The 15094-nt window shown below is 41.2% G+C and overlaps 1 protein-coding gene across 10 annotated transcripts in view; it reads right to left on the bottom strand.

The window, feature by feature from the left end:
• Positions 1-15094, bottom strand: part of ARHGEF9 (Cdc42 guanine nucleotide exchange factor 9) — a 420451-nt gene that overhangs the window by 51664 nt on the left and 353693 nt on the right. For all 10 annotated transcript variants that reach the window (XM_027535132.1, XM_027535130.1, XM_027535131.1 and 7 more), the window contains one exon: positions 10274-10403. In XM_027535132.1, coding sequence (XP_027390933.1) covers positions 10274-10403 — 130 coding nt within the window. The remainder of the gene's footprint in view (positions 1-10273; positions 10404-15094) is intronic.

Here is a 15094-nt window from a genome sequence, read left to right on the forward strand (position 1 = left end):
TCAGCTGGAATTCCATCACCTCCACTAGCTTTGTTCATAGTGATGCTTCTTAAGGCCCACTTGACTTTGGACTCCTGTATGTCTGGCTCTAGGTGAGTGATCACATCATGATGGTAACATGGGTCGTTAAGATCTTTTTTGGATAGTTCTTCGGTGTATTCTTGCCACCTCTTCTTAATATCTTCTGTTTCCATTAGGTCCATACCATTTCTGTCCTTTATCGAGCCCATCTTTGCATGAAATGTTCCCTTGGTATCTCTAATTTTCTTGAAGAGATCTCTAGTCTTTCCCATTCTATTGTTTTCCTCTATTTTGCATTGATCACTGAGGAAGTCTTTCTTATCTCTCCTTGTTATTCTTTCAAACTTTGCATTTAGATGGGAATATTTTTCCTTTTTTCCATTTCCTTTCACTTCTCTTCTTTTCTCAGCTATTTGTAAGGCCTCTTCAGACAACCATTTTGACTTTTTGCATTTCTTTTACTTGGGGATGGTGTTGATCACTGCCTGCTGTACAATGTCATGAACTTCTGTCCATAGTTTTTCAGGCACTCTATCAGATGTTATCCCTTAAATCTACTTGTCACTTCCACTGTATAATTGTAAGGGGTTTGATTTAAGTTATACCTGAATGGTCTAGTGGTTTTCCCCACTTTCTTCAATTTAAATCTGAATTTGGCAACAAGGAGTTCATGATCTGAGCCACAGTCAGCTCCAAGTATTGTCTTTGCTGACTGTATAGAGCTTCTCCATCTTTGGCTGCAAAGAGTATAATCAATCTGATTTTGGTATTGACCATTTGGTCATGCCCATGTGTAGAGTCTTCTCTTGTGTTGTAGGAAGAGGGTGTTTGCTAAGACCAATGCATTCTCTTGGCAAAAGTCTATTAGCCTTTGCCCTGCTTCATTTTGTACTCTAAGGACAAACTTGCCTGTTACTCCGGGTATCTCTTGACTTTCTACTTTTGCATTCCAGTCCCCTATGATGAAAAGGACATCCTTTTTTGGTGTTAGTTCCAGAAGACCTTGTAGGTCATCATAGAACTACTCAACTTCAGCTTCTTCAGCATTAGTGGTTGGGGCATAGACTTGGATTACTGGGATATTGAATGGTTTGCCTTGGAAACGAACAGAGATCATTCTGTCATTTTTCAGATTGCACCCAAGTACAGAATTTTGGACTCTTTTGTTGACTCTGAGGGCTACTCCATTTCTTCTAAGGGATTCCTGCCCATAGTGGTACATATAATGGTCATCAAAATTAAAATCACCCATTCCAGTCCATTTTAGTTCACTGATTCCTAACATGCCGATGTTCACTCTCGCCATCTCTTATTTGACCAGTTCCCATTTACCTTGATTCATGGACCTAACATTCCAGGTTCCCATGCAATACTATTCTTTACAGCATTGGACTTTATTTCCATCACCAGTCACAAACACAAGTGGGCATTGTTTTCGCTTTGGCTCTGTCTCTTCATTCTTTCTGGAGCTATTTCTCCACTCTTCTCCAGTAGCATATTGGGCAACTATGACCCGACAAGTTCATCTTTCAGTGTCATATCTTTTTGCCTTTTCATACTGCTCATGGGGTTATGGGGAAACAGTGGAAACAGTGTCAGACTTTATTTTGGGGGGCTCAAAAATCACTGCAGATGATGATTACAGCCATGAAATTGAAACACACTTACTCCTTGGAAGGAAAGTTATAACCAACCTAGATAGCATATTGAAAAGCAGAGATATTACTTTGCCAACAAAGGTCCATCTAGTCAAGGCTATGGTTTTTCAGGTGGTCATGTATAGATGTGAGAGTTGGACTGTGAAGAAAGCTGAGCCCTGAAGAATTGATGCTTTTGAACTGTGGTGTTGGAGAAGACTCTTGAGAGTCCCTTGGGCTGCAAGGAGATCCAACCAGTCCATCCTAAAGGAGATCAGTCCTGGGTATTCATTGGAAGGACTTATGCTGAAGCTGAAACTCCAATACTTTGGCTATCTCATGCGAAGAGTTGACTCATTGGAAAAGACCCTGATGCTCAGAGGGATTGAAGGCAGGAGGAGAAGGGGACGACAGAGGATGAGATGGCTGGATGGCATCACCAACTTGAGGGACATGAGTTTGAGTAAACTCCAGGAGTTGGTGATGGACAGGGAGACCTGGCATGCTGTGATTCATGGGGTTGCAAAGAGTCGGACATGACTGAGCAGCTGAACTGAGCTGACATTGGGTTCTCAAGGCAAGAATACTGAAGTGGTTTGCCATTCCCTTCTCCAGAAGACCACATTTTGTCAGAACTCTCCACCATATCCTGTCCATCTTGGGTGGCCCTATACAGCATGGCTCATAATTTCACTGAATCAGACAAGGTTGTTATCCCTGTGATCAGTTTGGTTAGTTTTCTGTGATTGTGGTTTCCATTCTGTCTGCCCTCTGATGAATAAGGGAGGTACTGTTATTTACTCCTAAACCAATGTCAGAGAAATTAGAAGTAATATGGCCACAGTGGAAGAATATAGGACAGAGTCCCTCTAATTGTCATGCTTTAAACCATCAAACCACAGCAAAATAATGATCCCATAATGGAACAACCAGCTGCCTTGGAAGATTTCTACGGTGGGAATGTCAAGTATGAGGTTCTGGGGCCAGTGCTGCCACCAACTCACTTCCTTAGGAGGTAGCTTAATTACCATCAATCTGCTTCTTCATTTAAACAATGTGGCTAATACAAAAGTTTCTGTTTAACCCACTTTACATGGCTGCTTGAGAGCATCAAATCAGTTCATGTAAGGGAGAGAGACCTTAGAGTTTAGAGCTCTCTTCTTTGCCCCTCTGCCCCACTTGCACCACATAGTTCTTTGCCTTGACCCCTCGAGTGCAATCACTTCTTACCTCCTCTTCCCCTACATGCCTTCTGTTTTCTTCTATTCTTCCATGATTTTGCTCTTCCTAGGACATATTCGCCCTCACTGGATAGCCAAGGCCACATCTCATTCATCTTGATATCTCAGTTTCTAGCACCTCATTCTAATTACAGGCTAATTATCTTGTGTGGGGCTGTGCCCTGAGAACATCAAGGGAGAGAAGGACAAGGGAAATGCTATCCTGCTCATAGTTTATTTTTGATTCTTCCTGCTGGCAGGAGGGCATGGAATTAACAAATACATTCAGCTCCACATTTTATCTAATGGTCCCAGGAGCATGCTTCATCCAGTCACTTTAGCTTTTAAGTAGATGTTTTTGCTGCCTCCATCACATTGGGCTTTTGTGTTTCCTCTAAATTCTTTGGATTCGGAACTCCAATGGTAAACTAGAACATGCTCTTGAGTGTTGTACAACCAGGCTGTTGAGGGGAGGGGTGTTATGAACAAGTAATCACAACTACACACAATCAAGTTCCTACATACGAGCTGCAAATTTGGGATCCTGGTAAAAATCTCCAGAAAAAAATAAAAAAGATAAAAAGAAGCTGTCAGGGATACGCTCCTTCTCCCTTCCCTTCAAGTGGATCTAATGCATGTGAAGGGTAGCAAAGTGACAGCTTAACCAAATATCAGCATCAGAGAAATTAGAAATAGAAATTTCCAAGAAATTGTAATTCTTGGGTGCAGGTTCTTCTTCCTGCTGCTCCCCTAAGCTGTCCAAGGGACTTATTATTTAGAAGTATAGGTGATACTGGTACTGAGTTTTAGGAGCCCTAGAGGGTGAGGCAGAGCAGGGGGTACTCGAAGAATTCTAAGCCCCATAGGTTGACATGGAGAAGGATGGTAACGGGAGGTGGGCAAAAAGACCCAGAATGTTCATGGAATAAGTTAAGGGAGGGCCAGGTGTGGATATAATACAAGATGTCCTGCTCTCCAGCCAAATGCTCTGATTTATTGAGAAGGCAAAAATTGCTATTGCCTGTATACTACCAACTGTCCACCCTTTTTCCTAATTTCTCTTCAAGTGATATTAAGCTCTGAAGGTTCCTTCTATGACTGTTCTTTTCATTTGACAAATTAAACTTGAATTATTCTGTAGATGTTTTTAACAGCTACCTTGTTTTTCCAAACATCTGGAGGAGGTAAGGGAGTGGCAGAAAGAGAAAAGCACTGCTTCATTTTCTTGATATGCAAGGCTTGTCCACAGCAGCCCGCACCAAGCTGGCAAGCTGGCAGAGCTTCTCTCTGCCTGTTCAACTGCTTGGGTAGGTGGAATATACAATGAAAGGAACCAGTGATCTTGGACCACCTAAGCCAAGAGCCAACCAGCCATGGAACAGACACATCCTGTTTCTTTCTGGGGGAGGCCCCGGCACTCATCCACCTTTAGCCTTACTGGGATTTGGATTTCACCCCACCCCCAAGAGAGTTTTCCTCTCTTTCTTAGATATGGACACTTTACTGCAGAAACAAGTCCCTGTAATATCATAAAAGACAGCAACTGGGCTGCAGGAAGCAGAAGGCTACAAGAGTATGTGGTGCAGCAGTGAAAAGAATATCCTCTTAATTGAATTATTCAAAGTGGAAGTATTTAAACACTTTTGAATTTACATCTATCTTTTGTGTTTACTTTTTAAAACAAAGTGCTTGTATTTGTATCTCCAAAAAAAAAAAAAAAAAGAATTTGGAGACTAGATTCAAGTTTTAGTTTTGTCATTGACTTGCTATTTGGCCTTGCTGAGAAATAGGCTTCTCAGACTTTCACCATCATTACAAGGTGTGCATGTGTATGCATATGTGCATGTGCATGTGTATGTTTATGCACACACATGTGCATAAGCATGACCAGGGTTGTTGCTCAGGGAATTCACTAAAAGCCCTAGTGACACTGACATTCTAGAAGTGTTTAAGACTAGTTATGGTACCTTGATTGAAACTTTGGGCCTGGCTTCTGAGATGTACCCAACAGGCCTTGCTAAAGAAAAGCCTTCCTAGAGTGCAACCTCTCTGCATCTGGTAAGTTCCACAGTGACCACAGAGTCTGAAAAGTTAACCACAAAGAATTTTTCTTCTAACTAACTTAGATAAATAAGGGCTTTTTCAAGCAGGGTTGTGTGGGCTTAGATGAGATTAGAGGACAAATCAATCATGCTTACAAAAGAGGGAGAGAGTAACTGCCTCCTATCAATCCTACCTCAGATTTGCCTTTTTGCTTATCACTCCCCCCTGACCTATAGACATAAAAATATAAAATTCTTTCTGAGATGCTGAATCTCTAAATTATAGTTCACTGCTTTCAAGTTGGGTGTGACTGAAGCTTCCTGAGCAGGGCAAACAATTTCAAGCTATTCTTAGTATTGTATGACCCCAGATGCAGGGACTGGAGGCTCAGAGCACATGGAGGAATTAGATAGTATTCCAAGTAGTGGAAAGGGGAAAAATGTTCCATGGGATAGAAAGTCAATTGCTTAGAGGAGAACATAGGCAAAACACTCTCTGACATACATCACAGCAGGGTCCTCTATGACCCATCTCCCAGAATATTGGAAATAAAAGCAAAAATAAACAAACAGGACGTAATTAAACTTAAAAGCTTCTGCACATCAAAGGAAACTATTAGCAAGGTGAAAAGGCAGCCTTCAGAATGGGAGAAAATAATAGCAAATGAAGCAACTGACAAACAACTAATCTCAAAAATATACAAGCAACTCCTACAGCTCAACTCCAGGAAAAATAAATGACCCAATCAAAAAATGGGCCAAAGAACAAAATAGACATTTCACCAAAGAAGACATACAGATGGCTAACAAACACATGAAAAGATGCTCAACATCACTCATTATCAGAGAAATGCAAATCAAAACCACTATGAGGTACCATTTCACGCCAGTCAGAATGGCTGTGATCCAAAAGTCTACAAGCAATAAATGCTGGAGAGGGTGTGGAGAAAAGGGAACCCTCTTACACTGCTGGTGGGAATGCAAACTAGTACAGCCACTATGGAGAACAGTGTGGAGATTCCTTAAAAAACTGGAAATAGAACTGCCTTATGATCCAGCAATCCCACTGCTGGGCATACACACTAAGGAAACCAGAAGGGAAAGAGACATGTGTACCCCAATGTTCATCGCACCACTGTTTATAATAGTCAAGACATGGAAGCAACCTAGATGTCCATCAGCAGATGAATGGATAAGAAAGCTGTGGTACATATACACAATGGAGTATTACTCAGCCATTAAAAAGAATACATTTGAATCAGTTCTAATGAGGTGGATGAAACTGAAGCCTATTATACAGAGTGAAGTAAGCCAGAAAGAAAAACACCCATACAGTACACTAACGCATATATATGGAATTTAGAAAGATGGTAACAATAACCCTGTATACGAGATAGCAAAAGAGACACTGATGTATAGAACAGTCTTATGAACTCTGTTGGAGAGGGAAAGGGTGGGAAGATTTGGGAGAATGGCATTGAAACATGTATAATATCATGTATGAAACAAGTTGCCACTCCAGGTTCGATGCACGATACTGGATGCTTGGGGCTGGTGCACTGGGACGACCCAGAGGGATGGTATGGGGAGGGAGGAGGGAGGAGGGTTCAGGATGGGGAACACATGTATACCTGTGGTGGATTCATTTCGATATTTGGCAAAACTAATACAATATTGTAAAGTTTAAAAATAAAATAAAATTTAAAAAAAAAAGGAAAAAAAAAAAGTCAATTGCTGCTGGGAAACTTGTATTACAGAGAATCCCATCAAGGGTAGAGAAAGAGACGCCTGCAAGCCAGCCAAAGTTTCAGAGTACCTGAGACTTTATGGGCTTCAGTTCAGTTCATTTCAGTTCAGTCACTCAGCCGTGTCCGACTCTTTGCGACCCCATGAATCACAGCACGTCAGGCCTCCCTGTCCATCACCAACTCCCAGAGTTCACTCTGACTCATGTCCATCGAGTCAGTGATGCCATCCAGCCATCTCATCCTCTGTCGTCCCCTTCTCCTCCTGCCCCCAATCCCTCCCAGCATCAGAGTCTTTTCCAATGAGTCAACTCTTCGCATGAGCTGGCCAAAGTACTGGAGTTTCAGATTTAGCATCATTCCTTCCAAAGAAATCCCAGGGATGATCTCCTTCAGAATGGACTGGTTGGATCTCCTTGCAGTCCAAGGGACTCTCAAGAGTCTTCTCCAACACCACAGTTCAAAAGCATCAATTCTTTGGTGCTCAGCCTTCTTCACAGTCCAACTCTCACATCCATACATGACCACAGGAAAAATCATAGCCGTGACTACACAGACCTTTCTTGGCAAAGTAATGTCTCTGCTTTTGAATATGCCATCTAGGTTGGTCATAAATTTCCTTCCAAGGAGTAAGTGTCTTTTAATTTCATGGCTGCAGTCACCACCTGCAGTGATTTTGGAGCCCCCCAAAATGAAGTCAGCCACTGTTTCCACTGTTTCCGCATCTATTTCCCATGAAGTAATGGGAGCGGATGCTATGATCTTTGTTTTCGGAATGTTGAACTTTAAGCCAACTTTTTCACTCTCCACTTTCACTTTCATCAAGAGGCTTTTGAGTTCCTCTTCACTTTCTGCCTTAAGGGTGGTGTCATCTGCATATCTGAGGTTATTGATATTTCTCCCGGCAATCTTGATTCCAGCTTGTGTTTCTTCCAGTCCAGCGTTTCTCATGACGTACTCTGCATACAAGTTAAATAAGCAGGGTGACAATATACAGCCTTGACGAACTCCTTTTCTTATTTGGAACCAGTCTGTTTTTCCATGTCCAGTTCTAACTGTTGCTTCCTGACCTGCATACAGATTTCTCAAGAGGCAGGTCAGGTGGTCTGGTATTCCCATCTCTTTCAGAATTTTCCACAGTTTATTGTGATCCACACAGTCAAAGGCTTTGGCATAGTCAATAAAGCAGAAATAGATGTTTTTCTGGAACTCTCTTGCTTTTTCCATGATCCAGCGGATGTTGGCAATTTGATCTCTGGTTCCTCTGCCTTGTCTAAAACCAGCTTGAACATCTGGAATTTCACAGTTCATGTACTGCTGAATCCTGACTTGGAGAATTTTGAGCATTACTTTACTAGCGTATGAGATGAGTGCAATTGTGTAGTAGTTTGAGTATTCTTTGGCATTGCCTTTCTTTGGGATTGGAATGAAAACTGATCTTTTCCAGTCCTGTGGCCACTGATGAGTTTTCCAAATTTGCTGGCATATTGAGTGCAGCACTTTCACAGCATCATTTTTCAGGATTTGAAATAGCTCAACTGGAATTCCATCACCTCCACTAGCTTTGTTCATAGTGATGCTTTCTAAGGCCCACTTGACTTCACATTCCAGGATGTTTGGCTCTAGGTCAGTGATCACACCATCGTGATTATCTGGGTCATGAAGATCTTTTTTGTACACTTCTTCTGTGTATTCTTGCCACCTCTTCTTAATATCTTCTGCTTCTGTTAGGTCCATACCATTTCTGTCCTTTATCGAGCCCATCTTTGCATGAAAGGTTCCCTTGGTATCTCTGATTTTCTTGAAGTGATCTCTAGTCTTTCCCATTCTGTTGTTTTCCTCGATTTCTTTGCATTGATTGCTGAAGAAGGCTTTCTTATCTCTTCTTGCTATTCTTTGGAACTCTACATTCAGATGCTTATATCTTTCCTTTTCTCCTTTGCTTTTCGCTTCTCTTCTTTTCACAGCTATTTGTAAGGCCTCCCCAGACAGCCATTTTGCTTTTTTGCATTTCTTTTCCATGGGGATGGTCTTGATCCCTGTCTCCTGTACAATGTCACGAACCTCATTCCATAGTTCATCAGGCACTTTATCTATCAGACCTAGGCCCTTAAATCTATTTCTCACTTCCACTGTATAATCATAAGGGATTTGATTTAGGTCATACCTGTATGGTTTAGTGGTTTTCCCTGCTAGAGGTCATTTGATCAGGCAACTAGCCAAAGCAAACCAGACGAAGGGAAAGAGAATCTGTGATTTTCTAATAAGTCTGTGTCAGTGCTGGCTTCTTATGAGCAAGAAGATCTCTTTAGATGTTTCCTTCCTTTCCCTGCACCTCAAAAAATCACTGCTGTTTTCTATTCTATATGGGGATACTATCCTTTAAATAAGACTCAAAAATATGCCCGCTGCTCAGAACTGTGGACATTTCCAGCCATTTACATTAAAGAGCAACAGAGGTCACAGAACAAAGGAAAGATGATTTTTTCCTGGATCTTGGTTAAGTAACTCTAAGGCTGATATTTAATCCCCTCATAATGTGCTAAACTATATGAGAAGTTAGAGGAATACTACCTCTCAAATTACAGGAAATTATACCTGTGTGGAGGCGAGTGGAATGGGGAGCTGACTCAACTTTTACACTATGACCACAAGGCTTAAGATTGCCTCTTCCTCTGTGGTAGCATGTCCAGCTTTTTCCATCTTGGTTATATTAGCTATGAACTGTCATATTTTATAACTTGGGCCTAAGAGATAAATATGAAATGTCATTACTCCTGGTTCTCCTGATGGGCACAAGAGACAAACAATAAATACCATACTTAACATATAGGTACCTGTGAGGTATTAAAACTCCCATCACTGTTTCTACTGAACAGACACCTCAGGAACTTCAGAGGAACTATGGCATTAGAGGCAAAATCTCTATTTAGTTGTTAGGCTCTGTATATCTTCTTCAAGTGAACATTTCAGATGACAAAGCTTTAGTGACTTCACTGAAGGCTTTCTGAGTTCAGAGAAGTCATGATTGTTTCCAATAGAATTAAGACTCAGGGATTATTTTTATGATCAGATGATTAAACAACAGAATGTGGTCTATCACTTGGGCAGGGATGATGATCCTGACCTCAAGTGTGCAGGCTTCGATAGAACTAGTAGATATGTCAGGGTGAGGTGATCCCTGACAAGAGGAAAAGAAGTATGTTGGCTGGCCTGCATCAGAGAACCAACCTTGCATTCTGGGTCTGGGAATGGATTTTTATATATTACGACTTATCCAAGTATTTATCTGGTGGTAATAAAATTCCAGGACTTGAAATAGCTTTGAACGTTTACTGAGTCAACCCAATTGTTTCTTAGTAACACCCAAGGAAATGAATCTTTCCAGTCCTAGTAAACTTTTACTACAGACTTTTCTCCAACTTTCTTAGAAAGCTATTTAAGTACACGACACCTCTCATTAGCAGTGAGTTTTGCCTTGGCTCTAATCTAAATCCTTTCTCCTGCTTTTCAAATATAATTACTCTTTTTTCATCTTTGGCTAAAATGTGAGGTTCTGGCTAAGGTATTTGAATTCTCCAGTGTCCCTGCTGGTGAAAGTGTCCTACCTCCCAGTCTAGAACAGAGGCTTGCCACTGTGCAATCTTGTCAATATTCTCCAAGCGACGTTTGCGTTCATTGATCTGCTGAGTCACATTTCTCATGACAGCCAGAGCAGCTGCCACATACCTGTAGTCACTGTGAAGACACAAAATTACAAGTTGGATGAGTTAATGTGCCATAGAACCAATGTGCTGGGTGTCAACCCTAACATCCATTCTCCTGTTCCTACTTAGCAACAGAGCCCTCATTTTCAGATGGAATCCAAGCCATGTGGAGTAAAGGAATACATTTCCAAGAGGTGATTTATGTGATCTAGTTCTGTTAAGTGATATATAAATAGAAATGTTAGGCAGAACTTTTGAGAAATCTCCTTTAAGAAAGACAGAAGGCCATTCTTTGGTCCTTACTTCATCCTGATGCTTAGAATTTAGATGTGAAGGCTGAAGTTCTTCCAGCCATCTTGGATCATAAGGACAAGCTCCATACTTGCAAAGGATCCAGAAGGGAGCTTTACACATGGCATAGTCCAGACAACTTTACCATCTGTTCTAGCACCTATTTCTAGGGAACTCTGCCCAAAGTAACTATAAAATAACAATCAAACCTTCCCCCCAGAGATAAACTCCTTGGACACAAAACAGACTTTAGTCACTGACAAGTGGTGTGGTCTTTGACAAATCACATTTACCTTCTCAGTGACATATTTTTTATCTGTAAAATGGGGGAGAATTACAGTAGAATTTGTTGAAGTTTTATTAATCCATGGCAATGGTTCTACTCTTGGCTTATAGCAAATGTTAGCAGTATTATTAATACAAAGGAAACATTTCTCTAGTATAGATGTTATATGGGCTGTCTCTCAAAACCTCTAACTCAGAAGTATAATCCTAATCTCATTTTCCTGGGACTTTGGATGGTCCACTTGTTGAAGGTTATATCACCCTGCCAAGTTTTCTCTGCCTGTCTGCTCTAATTTCCAATCAAATAGCTCCTGTGAAAAGCATGTTGAAAGTGAAACCCCAGATATTTGGTGGAATTACTATAAACTGAGAAGGCAGGATGATGAGTTAACTTTTCTCTAAGGAAAAGTTAAGCTGAACATACTTTGTGGTCACTAACCTGCTCACTGTCCCAGTACCAACTGGAAAGAAGAGAAGAGAAAGAGAAGAGCACAGCAATTGTCTTTTTCTTTCCTAATATATTGAGCTGTGGGGTGGTAGATCAAACATCAGCACAGAAGAAAGGGAGTTGTAACTGCCAGGGCAGATGCCTCCTCTTATCTGGCTTCCCTGACTCCAGTCTTTTCTCTGCATACCTTCCAGACTATAGTCTTCAAGTGTTACTACATCTTATCACCCCGAGTAACAAGATACTCACTACATATCCTAAGCAGTCCATTCTGTCCCAAGACAACTCTGTTAACATGCGCATGTGCTCACATACACACACACACACATGCACCAAAAACTCTTTTATTCTGAGTCTAATGAATGTTGGCTATTACCAGTTTTTCTTATGGATGTCACATCTGACTCATACTGAACTTATAATTAACCAACACTTCTTAAATTTCTTTATAATATGCTTTCTAGAAGCTGTGTTTCTCTCAGTTGGTCCTTGAATTGTTGACTTCTTAGACCCAACCACAAAATATTATATTTGTTCCTATTGCATTACAACGTTTTACAGTTACTTGCTCCAATCTATAGCATAACTACTGTGCTCTGTAAAACTGTCAAGGTTTTGCTCTGGCAAGACTATCTTAGCCCGCCATTTAGAAGCAGGGTAGGGTAATGACAGAAGGGGTAGTTGCAGTGCAGAAGCTGCTGATATAAATAAGCACCCCATTATTTAGTCTTATGTTATTCCACTCTCTGATTTGAGAGCATCAGGAAAATGCCTTAAGCCACCTTCTGGGAAGTAAAGCATAGAGTTACACTGTATATATGGTAGCCACTAGCCACATTTAATTAAAATTAAACATTTTAAAATTTAATTATTTAGTTGCACCAGCTACATTTCTCAGTTCTCAATATCCATATGCCGACAGTGTATACTATATTAAACGTTACAGATATAGAATGTTTCCATCACTGTACAAAGTCTTATTGGAGAGTACTGGTATGAGAATGCTCTACCTGACCCCATGTACTACTCAGCCATGAATTTATCACTGCCACTGTGCCAAACTGTCAATCAATAAATAGCTGTGGTCTAGCCTGAACCCTTCTAGAGCCCTCAGGCTTCCAGAGGGGGTCTGAGTCCAGCACCCTAGTGAGGAGACTGACTGAACCAAGATTGTCTTGTTCTAGACAGGTCAGCTAACCTCCTTCTTGCACAGAGCCTTCCTTCTTGTCAGCTTAAGCAAGGTTGGGTAGGGGAGTGAATACATGTCACCCTTCTGTAAACAAAGGTAGCATTATTCTCCACTTATCATTCTCTATCCATCTAATCTTCTCCCTCATAAACTACTCTGACTGCCTACATTTCAGACTTACCTAACTGAATACCTATGTTACTAAGCCTTCAAGCTTGCAGTAGCCTCTAATTGCCTTCAAATCCAAGCTACTCTGACATGCAGTGCAGGACCTATCACCTTGATACAGCTTCCTGAGGCCAGAAAGAAGGAACTGTCCATGGACTGGAGATAGTGCTAGGTTCAGTGGGTCACCCCAAATGAGGACAGGGATTGATGTAGCCTGCAACTGCCTGAAACATTCTCTCAGCACGTTAGTGCCTGGGGCTGGAAGAGGAGGAGACCAGAGACAAAGGGGAAAAAAGGCCTTGAGGCAGGGGTTCCACTCACAAGGTGAAGGAGTATAGGAATGGCAAATCCCAGGGAGATATTCTATCTTATTGACTCCCACTAAACCCAAAAAGGCCTTACGATTGCTTTGGCCTAAAACACTAACGTAGTTTTTTGCTGTGCTTTAAAAATGACATTTGGAGGACTTTTAAAAGCACCTATGCAAATATATAATTTACATAATTAACATCATTAGTCCATAAGTTTGATTTTTAGAGCCTCCTGCTAGGTAGGTTCCATGGAACAGATACTCAGGAGTAGGCAGGAGATGAGCTGTGATATAAAAACATTTGAGAATCACTCTTTGAATATACTGATTTTAGAACCATTGATCTGAAAGCTGCTCCACTGAGATTTAGGTACAAGAGTGGCTGTTTCTGGTCACTTAGCACCTTGAAATATACGTGTGGGGGTCATTTAAATTCATCACATCGTGAGCAGGCAGAACTAGAAAAGGCCTTCCAGATTGTGTAGTATAATGGCTCACAAATCTTCCTGGGCACTTGGAGGACTCTGTAAAAGGCTAGGCTCCCAGACCACTGGCCATACTTTGTGTCCCTGCTATGCCACAGGCTTCCTCTTTGTCATTTTCTTTCTTTGGGACTCAGTCTCTCCAGCCATAGAATGAGGAAGTCTGACTAGAAGAACTTCCTTTAAGGCCCTTGCCATTTTAGGGCCATAAATGTTTTTCATTTTTATTTTTAATTTAGTGGGTTTTTTTCAGTATCCTATTAGTTCTCACAAGTCTTCTCCTTCGAAAAGTTGGGACTCAGTTTTGGTAATGGGCTATATTAAATATTTTAAGTGAGATTTATTCACCTCCAAGTTTCATGTCTGAGTACTCCCATCCCCCAGCTAGTAAACAGAATCAAGGAGAAGAGAAGACAGAGCCTTCCTTTGCAAAGTCTTTCTATACCTACTTCCCTCACAGCCAATGGATCAAGGAAGGCAGAGCTATCACTGGTGGTGTTACTTACACAAAGGGAGAGCCCATTGCTGCCACATTTAGTTTCAAATCTGAATCTGTCCAGGGCTTCAGAAACCCTGGAGCACGTGACGCATGATTTGCTAAAGAAACAATATCAACTTAAAAATGAACCTAGAGATTGACCTAGAAGCTTGACATAAAGCCAGCTGACTCCCACACGTGGCCTTACGCAACTAAGTCTGGAAATCAGCTCCAAGGAAACTAGGCAACAAAGTTAAATGAAAGTAAGATATGAGCCTGATGAGAATGAGACAAAAACTAAAGGAAATTGGGCAAAGGCCTTCTTTATTCTTGGAGTGCTCAATCAGGAAGAGAGTTGAGAGCTGGGCCAACAAACCTAAGGTCAGATATTTAATATCAATCAAAAGCATGCTATAAATAGCCTGGGGGTTCTAGGTCATGAAGTAAAGGATATGCAAAACTAGGGGATGGTTTACTGTAGGCCACTCCCATTGCTGGAGATAGCTCCCAGTATGGTGGTTTAGTCCCTCAGTTATGTCTGACTCTGTGACTACCAAGCTTCTCTGATCATGAAATTTCCTAGGCAAGAATACTAGAGTGGGTTGCCATTTCCTTCTCCAGGAAATCTTCCTGACCCAGGGATGGAACCTGTATTTCCTGCTTAGCAGGCAGATCCTTTATCACTGATCCACCTGGAAAGCCCAACTTCCAGTATATACCTTACTAATAGGAGATCAGAAGTACTATTTCCATTCAAAGAGACAAATAAAGTTCTTTCATCCTTTTGGTGTTTTCTTGAAAATACTGAAAAACTTTTGAAAAACTTCAGGGGAACTCACAAGTCTATTTCCTCCTAGTTATGCTCTAGATCTAAGGGGAGGGTACAGTTAGGATGAGGCAGAAGAGGGAGGAAAAGACTAAAGAAGTCCAGGTATGTAGCCTTTCAGAAGAATTCTAAGGTCAGTACAAGCTGAGTAGTCTGTTACCAGGATATTTTACTCTATCAAGCAGAGAATAAAAAGTTGGTTCCCTTGGCTAATTTCCCAAGGTGAGGGAGTGATAAAGAATCTA

Source organism: Bos indicus x Bos taurus, chromosome X (assembly GCF_003369695.1).
Source record: "Bos indicus x Bos taurus breed Angus x Brahman F1 hybrid chromosome X, Bos_hybrid_MaternalHap_v2.0, whole genome shotgun sequence".
Lineage (NCBI taxonomy): Eukaryota > Metazoa > Chordata > Mammalia > Artiodactyla > Bovidae > Bos > Bos indicus x Bos taurus.